We start from the raw sequence: 15,523 nt of genomic DNA, 5'->3' as shown, positions 1-15,523 counted from the left end.
TAGTGATGTGACTGTGGCGATTTTGCTAACCTAAAGATCTGTCGGCTCAGTCTCTCAGAGGTGCTCACAGGGGTGAGTGTGCGTGCATGTTCGCGAGCGTCTGCGTGTGTACTATGGTTGTAGAAAAAAAGGTTCACTCCATCTATCCCTCTTCTCCATTTCCCTCCCTGTCGGTCCAAATCAAGCAATAAGGCAGTCCCAACCTCCGTCGCCGCTTATGTGATGCTTCAAGGCTAAGACATGTACCGTCATTTGTTCAGCTATCTACATGTCAACATAGTCTATCTAATTTCTAACATCGAAATTCCTATCTAAAACCTTGCAAGATTGCTGCTACATTGGAATTTGTACTTGCATATCCTAATAAGAATGCATTATCATACAATTACTGATGAAAATATGATTTCATTGATTTGGTTTCTAATGTACATCTCTTAACAAATTATCCTGATTTTACACTTATTACTTTATTAGTAATTTATAGGGCTATTGTGAAGATGAGAAACCAATGGACTGGAGATTTACTCTCTTTGTGATGAGCGATTAACAACACGAGTGCTTTGATGTATCTGTTGGATTGTTATGTGTAGGTGTTGAATGCATGCAGTGGTGATCGATGACAAGAGGTTAAGGTCAAGTGAGTGTTTATACTGAGGGACTGTGCACGACGAGGGATGACCAAGGGATTGGGACCAAGGACTCGATGATTCTGTGCGAGGCCATGGTGGTCTACATCATGCATCTTCATACATGTACATGGTAATGGAAACGGCGTCGACCAAGTCAAGGAAGAAGAATAAGGTGGCAAGATTGAGTAGGCAGCTTGTGCGCGTGAGCGTGAAAAAGTTGAAGGCGTCAAGACTTGGTGGGAGGTTGAACATGTATCTACATTGTGGATGATGCATGCATAACGGTTATGTGAAAATGGATGGTTTGATGGTTTGGGCCTCAAAGTTTTACGGTTCAGATAACAAAACCAGTAGGGACACGTCCATTGAGCCGGAAGTCCCAGTTGGAGGACGTGTGGCACCATCGCAAAGCTTCCGTCAAGGTGAAGCAAAGTTTTGGTGATGGTGACGAGTCCGTGTGATGCATCTGGATTGAGTTGACCAAAATACCCCTACTCGTGTAGTTATCCTAGTTTTAGACTTAGGTGTAGTTTCATTTATCGCCATGAACCTACAGAAATGGATTGGATGGCTGGTTGGAGAGCTAGTTCTCTTTCCACTTCCAAACCCTAGTTCATTTGGTAGTTGTTCTCCCAAGTAAGAGAGAGAGGAGATGAGAGGGTGAGCATGTCTATTTTCTTGTTCTTCCACTTCTAGAGGGATGATGGATCTTGTAGAAGTTTGTACAGGTGAATTCCTTGTGATGCTAGTGAAGTTTGTTTGGACCTCGTACTCCAAATTCATATCCTTCTAGTTTCTTGCTTCTTTGTATTTTTGCTATTTTTGGAGCTATTTCTTCTAGAATTTTGTTCTTGCGATTCAAGGCATTTTGGTGTAATTGTCCTAGGGAAAACAAATATAGTACATGTGCAACAACATCAAGGGTGATCCCTTACAATATTTGGCACGAGCTAATAGGATTTTGGAGTTCATAAAAAATCCCAAATTTCTAGGGTTTTATTGATCAAATTCATGAAATTAATTGTGAAATCCTGATCTTCTCGTATATATACTTTGGACAAAATTTTACTATGTGTATATGGAGCTACGGAGGAACTTTTGTTGGATTTGGATCTCGTTTGATTGGATTTCAAGTTTTGGAACTTGAGGTTGTTATTGAGTTCATCACTTGTTTTCTTGCCTCTTTTAAAAAATTATGAATCTATTGGTGAATTATAGATCTTTTTGAGGAGATGTTTAGTGGAGAGATTCACCATGTTGCTGAGAGCCTACAGCTCAAATTACAAGATTTTTGGAGGTCATTTTGCTAGATTTCAAAATTTGGATCTTGAGGCTAAGATTGCGACTCGTTGTTCGAGCGTACATTTCTCCCTTATACCCCCAGACAATCCGCCATTCATTCTGTTGACACCTTCATTATATTTCTGGTCTTTTTGAGGTTTGTGAGGCGGACAGTCCGCAAGTCATTTTGTTGATCGGCTTTGGTTTTGTTGGTTTTAACTTTTGTGAAGTGGACAATCTGCGCTTCAAGGCTGGACAGTCTGCCATTCATTTCGAGTTTCCATCCTGGTTCAGGTGAGTTTATATACTTGTGTCTTCTCCATAGATATCTGGACAGTTTGCCACCAAGATAACGTGCACATCACCTTCGGATAATTCGCAAGTCACTAGGGGGCCCATTTGGATACTGCAAGATTTTGAGAATCTGGAAGCTAGAAGCTGACCTGCTTCCAATCAGGTCGGATTCTGGAGAAGATTTCAGAATCCAGATTCTAGGATTCTCAAAATTCCAGAATCTTCTTGTCAATGAAGCGGTGCTAATAACTATTTAGGCAACGAGGATGTCGATATGAATGCGTTTCGAGATTTTATAGCAAATGCTTTGTTTGCTAACGAAAAGTAGAGTTATTGTGAGAGGGTGTTTGTATTGACAAATATTCATATTCAGTCGTGACGCATGAGTATTTGGCCTGAAAATGAAAGTATGCATGAAGTTGTATGCCGTTGCATATTCATGAACTGTGGATTGTGTTTTTTTGTCTTGTTCAGTGATGTTGAGCAGAGTAATGTTGAGCAGTGCTCGTTCCGGAAACAACTGGTAGCAAGGGCATAATAGGCATGTATCAACAATCAACCATAAAATCTGACTCTGGAATCTGGGATCCAAACAGGTCCATCCAGATTTTGGAAATCCAATCGAAATCCAGATTTTGAAAATCTATGTAGAAAGTGCTGGTTGGTCCATTTTGTTGCGATCTTTGCTTGAGTTTGCTTCTACTCTTTGTGCATTTGCTTCCTAGCCTGATTCATCGTAGCTACATGGTCTTGATCTTACCAAAAGAAAAGGTTATAGGAGTTGCTTTGTTGTGTAGGCCGAGTTTCTTTGAAGAAATTTTGATCTGCTCCCATTAATCCCCCTGGAAAGGGTTACGTGGGTTGCTTGGCTCCCACAAGGTAGATTCATGCGAGACCCAAAATTCCTTGCGTAATTAAAATTTGAAACCCCAAATTACCAGCCACAAATCGATCGTCTCCTCCCATTTCCAATGTCGCCTTGTACACAAATTTGATCATGACTGTGTATCGATGTACCCGTGTGGTTCTGGAACTTTCCCTCAACCACTCTCCAAGTACTCTGCATCTTCGTGCATGGCTGCCTGGCCGTCCACGTAACGAACGTCACCTGTTGGCTGCTGCTTCCCCTGGCTCAATCATCTCAAATCTGCGGCCGTGAATCGCCCGCCGACGTGGCCCACTTCACCGCCGCCGCCGCCAACCTCATCGGGCTGCCTCCCCTGCCCTATAAAGCCGCCACCACTCTCCCAACCAACCATATCACAGCACAACAGCAACGAAGCCAGTCACAGTCTCACAGCTACTACAACAAACAAAGCGATCAATCCTTGCTCACTAGCCCGTGCATCATTTCCCATGGCAACCACGGTGATGGCCTCCGCCACGAGCTCCCTCGCCTTCGCCGCCGCCGGCGGCTTCCCTGCCCGGCTCCCAGCGGCCAGCCTAGCGCCGCGCCGGCGCGCGCCGCTCATCGTCAGGGCAGCCCAGAACGAGGATGCCGAGACAAGCAGCGCAGCGGCCAAGCCCAAGCCGGCGGCGAGGAGCCCGGGGCTCTGGGACGCACTGGCGTTCAGCGGGCCGGCGCCGGAGCGGATCAATGGGCGGCTGGCGATGGTGGGCTTCGTGTCGGCGCTCGCCGTCGAGGCGGCCCGCGGGGACGGCCTCCTCGCGCAGGCCGGCAACAGCGCCGGGCTCACGTGGTTCGCCTACACCGCCATCGTGCTGTCCGCAGCGTCGCTGGCGCCGCTGCTCCAGGGGGAGAGCGTCGAGGGCAGGAGCGGCGGCTTCATGACCGCCGACGCCGAGCTCTGGAACGGGCGCCTCGCCATGCTCGGGCTCGTCGCGCTCGCGGCCACCGAGTACCTCACCGGCTCGCCCTTCGTCCACGTGTAGTGTAAATACGGCGTATACTATACGGGTGTAGTTGTAGAGGTGCTAGTATATACGAAATGTATGTACGTGTAGCTGTTAAGTACTTAAGTACAGTAGTGGAAACATTGTAACATCCCCTGAAAAAGAAAATATATTGCAGGATTCGTTTGACAAAATTTAACTGTTATTTCAAAACAAAAAACTTCCGTTAGACGGTTATATAAATTTGAAATGAACTTTCTTCGCCACACATAAATTGCCTTCGTATTAAGGTGTACTCCTTCCATTCCAAATTGTAGGTCATTTTAGCATTTCTAAATTCATAGCTTTTGCTATACATCTACATATATATTATGTCTAGGTACATAGCAAAAGCTATAGGTCTAGAAATACTAAAACGACCTACAATTTGGGACGGAGGGAGTAACTTATTAACAGCTCTACCACCACATAATTTTCATGCAAACTTTTAATTTTTCTTAAACACCCTAACTCTATGAGGGCTTAAGAGTGATGTCCATACAAATTATAGTAACACACGCTTTTCACACAAATTTGCAAATAATGATGATGTTAATACAATTTAGTTGGTATCTTAGTTGGTATCTACACAAGGTACGCTGCAAACCACGAGTCAGGCGACTTTTCATGCGAAATAATATAACATATGATATATAAGATTCGAACCGAGGATCACGCATGAAGTTGCCTTACCATATAATTTACAACATGCATCTTTAACCATATAATTTACAACATACACCTTACCTATATAACAGATCATTTCCCGTAAGATACGTTTTTCCAATCTTCATTCCCTCGCTCATTTAATAGAGCACCACATCACCTAAAATTACGTTGTGCCACTGCAATTAATAGTAAAGAATCATCCTAGTTGGAGGATTGCGATGGTAGTTTAGTTAGAAAAATATATGTATATCTACAGCATTAAATTTGCTTCAATGAATACACTATGAGAATAGTTTATAGAAAATACATCATCTATAGCATTAAATTAGTTTCATCGAATATAGCATATGAAATGTTTTTTAGCAGTGCATTTATTTAATATTGTACATGTTATATATTTTTTATACACTTAGTCAAAAGTTAGATAAGTTTGACTTATGAACAATATGAAAATATATATTATAATGGATGCAATAGTATTAGTATTATATCATAAATGTTAGTTTTTTTTACAATAGACTACTCCTCGTGTCTCATGAAGAGTGCATTCTAATTTTTTCAGATAAATTAGTGGTGGCGTGAAAAGACACCTATACCTTAATTTGATGGCCACATGTTGTTAGTTTTGGAATGCAAATTAAATCTAACCACTTAATCGAGCAGATGTTAGATCTAATTCGTAGAATTGCACTATTTTTATTCTTTTCAAATGTTAGGATTGTACTTTTTGTGGTATAACTTAACTTACGATAAACTATATATATATATACATATATATATTAAATGGAGAGAGTATTTTTAATTATAGAATAGGGTGAGTAGGGATTTCTCAGAACTGCTAGAAGGAGGTCAAACACATAAACACGAGTTCTTCTGGTCCATGGTGAAATGAGATCCTCGAATTAGAATACACGAAAAACTCATCGGACAGCCGTAACTTGATCAAGTTTTAGAAGTTTGATAACCTCACTCTCAATCCGGTTCTCATTCGTTAAACCATGCAAATTACCTTCATCTCGAATCCTCGACTGAAATCAGTGGCGTAGGGGGCGGCTGGCGGGGCCCATGCCCCCCACCCAAAAAAAAAGTTTGAGCAAACACTAAGCATGTACTTAGTGCTAATGTATTTTTAGTAGGTAAGAACACACAAACTAATGATTGATTGAATGATTATTGGTTGTTGATCTACTTGTGACTTGTGAAACTGGTATTAGCCATTTTGTGCACAAGATAAAAAATAAGTAACGCATTAAGTATTGAAGTTAGCCTCTCATCATATGTTGTTTACGTGACTCCCCTACGCCAAAATCCTGGCTACGCCACCGACTGAAATCGCATTAGCCACACACGACAGACACCTCCCCTTTGTCGTCCTTTTCCTATGTCGCCACTCGCCGCCACTGACCCTCGCAACTCACACGTCTCGCGCGCTCCCTCCGTGCGTTGTCCTGGAATCTTATGCCACTTTTCGGCGGCAGAGCGGACCACCTCACCATCCCCAACCCTGCGCGGCGGCCTGTCCGTCCACGTCGACGGCGACGTGGCCGCCCGGCTCGCTGTGAACCTGCCTCCCTCCACGACTCCACGTCGCGCGAATGTACACGGCCCCTCGTGCTCTCACCAGCAACTCTATCGTCAGCTCGGTCTACGGCGGTGAATCTCCCGCCGACGTGGCCTTTGCCACCGCCACCACCGTCAACCTCTTTACGGGCAGCCTCGCCACCTCGCCGGCGCCTATATATAAAGCCGCCATGTCGCTCACATATCCAAGCACAACAGCAACAGAAGCAAGCGATCGATCCCTGCCCACAGTCCCCAGCTACCTCTAGACACTTCTCCCAGCGATCGGCATCCTAGTTCACTGGCCCGTGCATCATTTCCCATGGCAACCACTGTGATGGCCTCTGCCGCGAGCTCCCTCGCCTTCACCGCCGCCGGCGAGCGCGCCGGCCGTTTCCCTGCCCGGCTCCCGGCGGCCAGCCTCGCGCCACGCCGGCGCGCGCCGCTCGTCGTCAGGGCCGCCCAGAACGAGGATGCCGAGACAAGCAGCGCAGCCGCTACGCCCAAGCCCGCGGAGGCGAAGCCGGCGAGCATCTGGGACACGCTTGCGTTCAGCGGGCCGGCGCCGGAGCGGATCAACGGGCGGCTGGCGATGGTGGGCTTCGTGTCGGCGCTCGCCGTCGAGGCGGCCCGTGGGGACGGCCTCCTCGCGCAGGTCGGCAACGGCGCCGGACTCACGTGGTTTGCGTACACCGCCGTCGTGCTGTCCGCGGCGTCGCTGGCGCCCCTGCTCCAGGGGGAGAGCGTCGAGGGGAGGAGCGGCGGCTTCATGACCGCCGACGCCGAACTCTGGAACGGACGCCTGGCTATGCTGGGGCTCGTCGCGCTCGCGGCCACCGAGTACCTCACCGGCACGCCCTTCGTCCACGTGTAGTGTAAATACGGCGTATATTATACGCGTGGCGTGTAGCTGTAGAGGTGCTAGTGGTATGTACGTGTAGCTGTCTGTTAAGTACAGTAGTGGAAACACTGTAACGTTCCTTGATTAAAAAAGAAAAATATTGCAGGATTCCTTTGACAAAATTTAACTGTTTTTCCAAAAAAAATCAAATGAACTGTCTTCGCCACACAGAAGTCGCCTTCGTATTCTAAATTGTAGCTTATTAACATGCAAAATTTTGATTTTTCTTAAACACCCTAACTCTATGAGGTCCTAAGAGTGATGCCAATACAAATTATAGTAACACATGTTTTCACACAAATTTGCAAATAGTCATGATGTCAATATAGTTTAGTCGGGATCTACACAAGACACGCTTCAAGCCACGAGTCAGGCGGCTTTTCATGCGGAAATATATGATATATAAGATTTGAACTTGTAATCACTCTTCATGCGTAGTTGCCTTACCATATAATTTACAACATACATCTTACCTGTTATGATATTCTTTTTAACTTGTTTGAATTTTGTACCAATACAAAATTTTGATAGTATCTAGTGTATTAGTTTTCTCATTAAAACCATTTCTGTAAGATACATCTTTTTCCTATCTGGCTCATTTAATAGAGTGTCACATCACCTAAAAGTAACTGCAATTAATACTAAAGAATCATCCTATTTCGAGGATTGCGATAATAGTTTAGTTTAGAAAATATATCTATATGTATTGTATTAAATTAGCTTCAATAATACACTATGAGAAATAGTTTATAGAAAAAATACATCAACATCTATATCATTAAATTAGTTTTTTTAATATATGTAGCATATGGAATATCTTTTAGCGGTGCATTTATTTAATATTGTAGATGTCAATATTTTTTTTATACACTTAGTCAAAAGTTAGATAAGTTTGACTTAGAAACAATATAAAAATATATATTATAGTGGATCCAATAATATTTGTATTATATCATACATGTTATTTTTTTTTACAATAGACTACTCACTAAGTCCTTCAGACAAATGTGGTGGCGTGACACCTGTATACCTTAATTAGTTAGTTTCGTATGCAAATTATATCTGACCACTTAATCGGGTAGGTAGTTATATTAGATCTAATCCGTAGAATTGCAATTTTTATTGGATTCTTTTCAAACGTTAGGAGTGTACTTTTCATGGTATAGCTTACTTATGATAAACTAGAAATATTTATATTTTTTATGGAGAAAGTATTTTTTAATTACAGAATAGGGTGGGTAGGGATTTGTCTTAACTGCTAAAAGGATGTCAAACACAGAAACACGAGTTCTTCTGGTTCATGGTGGAACGAGATCCCCGAATCAGAATACACGATAAACTCGTCGGACGGCCGTAACTTTGACCAAAGTTTGATAACCTCACTCGTCACTCATTCGTTAAACCACGCAAACAACCTTCACATCGAAGTCCTCGACTGAAATCGCATTAGCCCCACACGACAGACACCTCACCTTTGTTGTCCTCTTCCTAGCTATGTCGCCACTCGCCACGGACCAACGTCTCGCGCGCTCCCTCCGTGCGTTGTCCTGGAATCTTATGCCACTTTTCGGCGGCCGAGCGGACCACCTCGCCATCGCCAGCCCTGCGCGGCGGCCTAGCCGTCCACGTCGACGGCGACGTGGCCGCCCAGCTCGCTGTGATCCTGCCTCCCTCCACGTCGCGCGCATGTACACGCCCCTCGTACTCTCACCTGCATCTCTATCAGCTTGGTCTACGGCGCCGGCGGTGAATCACCTGCATCTCTATCACCTGCATGTATGAGTACCTCACCGGCGCGCCCTTCGTCCACGTGTAAAAAAACTAAAATTACAGCGTATATTGTACGCCTGTAGCTGTGTAGTGGAGATGTGTATACAAAATGTATGTAGCTGTTAATTACAGTAGTATGGAAACATTGTAACATTCCCTGGGAAAAAAAAGAGAAAAAATATTGCAGGACTCCTGCGACAAAATTTAACTGTTTTTCAAAACTTCCATTATACGGTCATGTAAATTGAAAATGAACTTTCTTCACGACACACAAGCTGCTTTCGTATTCTATGAATCTATGTATTAAGTTGTAGCTTAACGGCATTGCCAGCACGTAATTGTCATGCAAAGTTTGATTTTTCTTAAACAGCCTAACTCCATGAGGGTCTAAGAGCGATGTCAATACAAATTAGTAGCACATATTTTCACACAAATTTGCGAAGAGTGATGTGAATACATCTTGGTAGGTATACACACGCCGCACGCTGCAATCATCCGATTTTTCGTACGAAATATGTGAGCATATAAAATATAGGCTTGGGAACCTCTTTTCATGAGTAGTTCTTTACATTTACTCTCTCCGTCCAAAATTATAGATCGTTTTAGCATTTTTAAATATAGCAAATATCTAGATGCATAATAAAAATTATGAATCCCAAAAGGCTAAAATGACTTGCAATTTGAAACGGAAGGAGTAATTTAGGCCAGTCTCAGTGGGAGTTTTGTGAAGAGTTTCATGGATATTAAATTCCATACCACATTATTAATTTTGTTGACTTGGCAATATCTTTACGAGGAGAGAGAAGGGAGAGTTTCATCATATGTGAGAGGGGTTTCATCCCCATGACACTGAATATGCACAGCTACCTAGTTCCTAATCTTGGTAACAGTACAATGAAACTGTGTACCGAAACTACCCTTACAAAGCACATCTTTGTGGATGATATTATTTTGACCACAATTTTTGAATATTGTATTGCATATTTGGTAATCTTTCCTAATAAAAAATTGCTAATATCCGGTGCATTGGATTTTTCACCAAAATCATTTTCTTGCATGATACGATTTTTGTATGATCTCTCCCTCATTTAATATAGCTCCACATCACTTAAAAGTACATTGTAATTAATACTAAAGAATCTTCCTAGTTCGATGATTGTGACGGTCCTTTGGTTGATAGAAAAATACATCAATATCTGCAGCATTAAATTAGCTTCATTGAATACATACATGCAGTGCATTTATTAAATACTATAGATGTTAATATATTTTTATACGCTTGATCAAATTTAGATAAGTTTAACTTAAAATAAAAATTAAACATGGTCCTTCTAGGAATGTATTTTATATTTTTATCCTAGTCAAAATATATTACATTTGAGCAAGTTTTTATAGAAAGAAGATCAACGTCTACCGCATTAAAGATGTACACTGTAAAAATATATCTTAATGGATCTAACCTCTAGTACTAATACAAGCTTTGTTATAATGGTGGTGAGGTACCAATTATATCATAAATGTTATTATTTTTATTATATATTTATTTAAGTTTAGAATAGTTTGACTTATGATACAATTAGAAATATTTAAATTTAAATAGAGAAATTACTATGTTTTAAAATGGAGTGAGTAGGGCATCTCGTAACTGCTAGAAGGAAGGTTGTCAAAGCAAAGATCGGCATAAACATAAGTGTTGGGGTACGCCTTAGGTGGACTAAGGCTATAAACCCCTTGTGTGTAAAGGAGGCCCAAAACGGGATCTAAGAACTTATTTGTAAGGGTTAGAGACTCGGTTGCAGCATCCAGGAGCCTTAATGTAATATTTTAGGAATCTTGTTGTAATATTCAACCCCACCAATGGAAAAATTATAAACAACCTCCTCCTGCTCCTCCCCCTCCCTATAAAAGAAACCAAGAGGTGAGAGGAGAGGACTCTTGACCATTTGCTTATTTTGATTACTCGGCTCACCTGGTTCCATCTCTCTCACTGTTCCGAAGCCAAGGAAGAATGTTGCTCGTCTGTTGTTGTGGTCCAGCTTCTCTCGAGGACAAACCCTAACATTTGGCGCCCACGTGGTTTCGGTACGAAATAAAATTCACAATCATCATAAGAGACAAAGAGCTATAAGCAATCCAAGTGAAGCTGGCGGTCCGGTTTGTGTTTTGCCCGAAGCTACCCGGGACATCCGAACAGCCGAGCAAAGCTAACAAGAACAGCGAGCGAGCGAAGCTATTTGTTACTATCACCCAGCATACAACTGCATGTCACGGACACGGTGAGAGCAAGTATAGTAGCGAACTTCGCAGCCTGTGTCTAGAGCAACAACGAAGCTAACAACAACGAAGATGCTGAACAACAACGAAGCAGACAACAACGAAGGTGCTGAAAACTCATCACTGAATAACAACTGCATGTCCTGCATACAACGAAGCTAACAACTGCATGTCCGAAGCTAACAACAATGAAGGTGCTGAAAACTCAAATCAATAGCGAAGCTAGCCTCGACAGCAACCGTGCCTGGGTCTTCCTCAAGCCGCTCCGCTACGACCTCTGGCTCGTCAGCTTCGTCTTCCTCATCTTCACCGGCTTCGTCGTCCGGGCAGTTCCGTGGCCCCATGCCTTTCTTGTAGTGCCTCCTGCAGATGACGCGCATACCATGCAAGCGCGTGATCACGAGTCATGGGCGCGCGCCATACAGCTTCGCGGAGAAAAGAAAGAAATAAAGAGCCTGGTCCTCACCGACGAGGACGACGACGTGCTGTGGCGGACCCTGAACACCATCGGCGACGTCGTCGTGCTCCTCAACTCCCCCACTCCAACCTCGTCCTCCGGCGGTACTCGAAGCCCATGCCGGCGTGGCAGAGCTTCGACAACGCATCCGACACGCTGGTCCTCGACCAGAACTTCACCGCCTCGTCGCCGCCGCTCGTCTCCAGCAACCGCCGGTTCGCGTTCCGGCTCGGCAAGGCGTTATAAACAATCGAAACGAAGATACAAACCCTCCCGAAGCTACTAGGTGCCTTTACCGAACGAAGCTATTATATTAACCAGCGGCAACCGAAGCTATTTGTTACCCCGACATGCAACCGAAGCTGTTCATCACCTCAACATGCAACCGAAGCTGTTCATCACCTCAACATGCAACCGCATGGCAATATGGCATGGAAGCACCCAAACCTATTATAAGGATCAGCGGCAAACGAAGCTATTTGTTATCCTGCATGCAACACGAAGTCACCGTAGCCTCGCGGCCTACGACAACCTCAACGGCAAGCCTGCCCGAGGTCAAGAGCTGGTACCCGTCAATCACACTCCCGAGGCCACAAGCATTACCGGCCGCATGCAATTACACGGCACCGCACAGGCCCTACCTTCGCAGGCAACATGTGCATGCAGCGGGCATACAACACCTTACTACAACTCACATGCATGTGCATCCCCGAAGCCAGCTGCCCACCAAAACTGCTGGGCTGCTCCCCCTCGCAGCAGCAGCAGCTACCGAAAGCCAAAGGAGAAAAATATATAGAGCGAAGCACATTTTTTTTCTCCCCAAGATAAATTATTTGATCACGTCACCTTCGTTCATTTCCATCTTGTATTACAAGCAAAAAAAAAAACATCACCTGCTTTGGCAAGAGGAAATAAAGCTATGATGACCGTCGCTAATTTCTGGCTAATGACAACCAACAAATCCAATCCAAGCTCACCCATGATATCAAAACAAAGAAAAAGCTTACAACTTTACCCTCCATCCTTCAAGACATCATGACATATTGACAGGATAACTAAAAGCTGCTGATCAAGCAACTTAACGACGCGAGGCTTGAGCACAAAGCCACCTGGCGCGCAGTAGCGAAGCTACCAAGCAACAAAGCGGCCATCGATCGGCCACAGAAGCCGCATGCAGTGACGTTGTATCTACACATGCACTACGGGACACAGGCAAATTGCCGAGTGCCAGGGGCACTCGGTGAAGGGCAGAATACCCTCGGCGAACCGTTTGCCGAGTGTAACACTCGGCAAACGGCACACGGCAAATATCGAGTCGGCAAACACTAGTTCGCCGAGTGTTTTGTGTCGGGCACTCGGCAAAGACTTTGCCGAGTGCCCAGAAAACACTCGGCGAACGATTATTGAAAAAATAAAAAAAAACATGTTCCAAACCATCCGCCGCCGCCACCTGCTCCTGCTCCGCCACCGCCGCCACCTGCTCCGCCGCCGCCACCTGCTCCGCCGCCGCCGCCACCATCCACACCGCCGCCAGCCACCGCCACTGCTTCCCGCCGCCACGCCATGAAGCAGATCCGGTGGAGGGGCGTCGGGCGGCGGCGGATCCGGGGCTGGGGGCGTCGGGCGGCGCCGGGCGGCGGCGGATCCGGGGCCGGGGGCGTCGGGCGGCGGCGGGGCCGGGTGCGCCGGGCGGCGGCGGATCCAAGGCCGGGGGCGTCGGGCGGCGGCGGATCCGGGGGCGGCGGCACCGGGCGGCGGGGGGCTCCGGGCGGCACTGGGCGGCGGGGCCGGGGGCGCCGGGCGGCGCTGGCGGCGGGGCCGGGGGAAGGTGTGGCGGCGGGGCCGGAGGAGAGGAGAGGGGAGGGGGCCCGCCGAATCCGGCCTCGAGGCGGCGGCAGGAGGCATCCGGCCTCGAGGCGCGTGCGGCGGCTGCGGCGGCGGCCGGAGGCGTGCGGCGGCGGCGGCAGGAGGCGTGCGGCGGCGGCGGCGGCAGGAGGCAGGAGGGGAAGAGAGGAGAGTGGGGGGAGGGGGCCGGCCAGGGGGGGTGTTTTAATTGGGAAGAGAGGAGAGTGGGGGGAGGGGGCCGGCCGGGGGGGTGTTTTAATTTCTTGTGGGTGTCTATTTGCCGAGTGTCCTACGTGGACACTCGGTAAACGGTTGATTTGCCGAGTGTCCACCATAGGACACTCGGCAAATGTTTTTTGAAAAAAATTTAAAAAATATCCAACAGTTTCAAAAAAATACCAAATTTTCACACGAACCAATATAGGTTCTCTACTGACTATACAAAAAGTTTTGTAGTCAAACCGAACTCGACCGTCACTTCGACTCTAAATTTAATCGAATCCTTCTCAAAGTTACTATTCTTCTTCTGAGATGCTTCGGTTTGTAATCATCGTACATGATGAAATGTGCAAAACCTTCTCAATTTTTTTCCACAGCCTCCACGTATTATATCATCACATCATGGCAAATCTCATAATTTTCAGACTTTGATTGTTTTTTTTACAATTTAAAAATACTACTGCCACACGTTCATGGTCGTGTTTCCTGAACAAGATGTTCGAAATTTCTTTTCATTTCATGGGTCAGGTCTCAAATTGGTCCAAATAACATGAATATCATTTTTCTACTCATTTTATTCCATAATTTGAATCACTTGCAGTTCAAATTTGACTTATACCAAAAATTCCCTTGAAATGCAATTAATTAAATAAATATAGAAAATAAATTCAAAAATATACCAAATTTTAACATGGAGTACCACATGTTGTATGTGGGGAGTAGAAAAAATTTCATGGTGAAAAGAGAAAAAAAATTATTTTTTTGCCGAGTGTAAAAAAACACTAGGCAAACCCCCCTCTTTGCCGAGTGTTTTTTTTGACACTCGGCAAAGAGGGGGCTTTGCCGAGTGCTTTTTATTTGACACTCGGCAAAGCCCTGATTTGCCGAGTGTTTTTTTTTTTGCCGAGTGTTTTTGGCTTGGCACTCGGCAAAGAGCTTGTTTGCCGAGTGTCCGAGAAAAAACACTCGGCAAAAAGAAAACACTCGGCAAATTTAAGGTTTCCCGTAGTGATGCAAGCGTGAATTATCCCCCGCGGCGAGCATGAATATCTGCAGCAACCCTCGCAACGAGCGTCGACCTTCACAGCAAACGCCGATATCCGCGACAAGAGCACCCATCACCGTCGATCGTCTTTAGCAGATATATAAAGAACAGAACATGCTTGTCACCCTCGCAGCTGCCGGCCATCGCGTCCATGGCACCCGTGCCGAGCGACACATCAAAATGCAGGATCGAAGCTGCCTGGCAAGGTCAAACTGCAAATGGGTGCTGTCTCCCTCAAAAATTCGCGAGGTTGGCTGTCCCCCTCAAGAAAGCAAAGGCCGACAACCTCCAAAAGCTGCATCAACACCTCTACTCAGCCCCGAAGCTGCCCATCATCAACTACTGATCACTACCGCAAGCAGTCAACACCAGCTCTACTCACACCCTCGCAAGAAGCAAGCAGAACCTCGCAGGCTCAAACCTCCGTGGTGACAGCTCAAACCTCCATGACAAAATGTTTCATATTTTATTCAACAAGATTTGATCAGTCCAAATGAAGTCTATTTGATGGTTTGTGCTCGAGATACCACAAGACTTTTTCCACGTACTCCACATTAACTCCAAATTGCACACTTTAATTGTTTAATAGCTTCCAGATATCAACCTACAGATTTGACCTTTCAGAATTCCATATTTTGTTTTTAAAACGAGTCAGAGAAACAATCACAGTTTTTTTAACACGCCCA

At 45.3% G+C, this 15,523-nt stretch overlaps 2 protein-coding genes across 2 annotated transcripts; both read left to right on the top strand.

Annotated features, from left to right (window-relative positions):
- The first annotated feature begins 3,441 nt into the window (after nt 1-3,441).
- LOC117845372 (low molecular mass early light-inducible protein HV60, chloroplastic) lies at nt 3,442-4,252 on the top strand. The gene has a single exon (XM_034726398.2). The coding sequence runs from the start codon at nt 3,561-3,563 to the stop codon at nt 4,095-4,097; it is 537 nt and encodes a 178-aa protein (XP_034582289.1). The 5' UTR covers nt 3,442-3,560; the 3' UTR covers nt 4,098-4,252.
- A 2,128-nt stretch (nt 4,253-6,380) lies between these two features.
- LOC117845445 (low molecular mass early light-inducible protein HV90, chloroplastic) lies at nt 6,381-7,377 on the top strand. Its single transcript, XM_034726495.2, has one exon. The coding sequence runs from the start codon at nt 6,649-6,651 to the stop codon at nt 7,198-7,200; it is 552 nt and encodes a 183-aa protein (XP_034582386.1). The 5' UTR covers nt 6,381-6,648; the 3' UTR covers nt 7,201-7,377.
- Nucleotides 7,378-15,523: the final 8,146 nt, after the last annotated feature.

The sequence above is a fragment of the Setaria viridis genome, chromosome 2 (genome assembly GCF_005286985.2).
Source record: "Setaria viridis chromosome 2, Setaria_viridis_v4.0, whole genome shotgun sequence".
In the NCBI taxonomy this organism is placed as follows: domain Eukaryota; kingdom Viridiplantae; phylum Streptophyta; class Magnoliopsida; order Poales; family Poaceae; genus Setaria; species Setaria viridis.
The sequence above is the reverse complement of the archived record's forward strand: the minus strand, read 5'-3'. Positions and strand labels throughout refer to the sequence as shown.

Bases quoted from the DNA above. Each gene is read 5' to 3' on its own strand.
- LOC117845372 (XM_034726398.2), top strand. From the start codon at position 3,561: ATGGCAACCACGGTGATGGCCTCCGCCACGAGCTCCCTCGCCTTCGCC.
- LOC117845445 (XM_034726495.2), top strand. From the start codon at position 6,649: ATGGCAACCACTGTGATGGCCTCTGCCGCGAGCTCCCTCGCCTTCACC.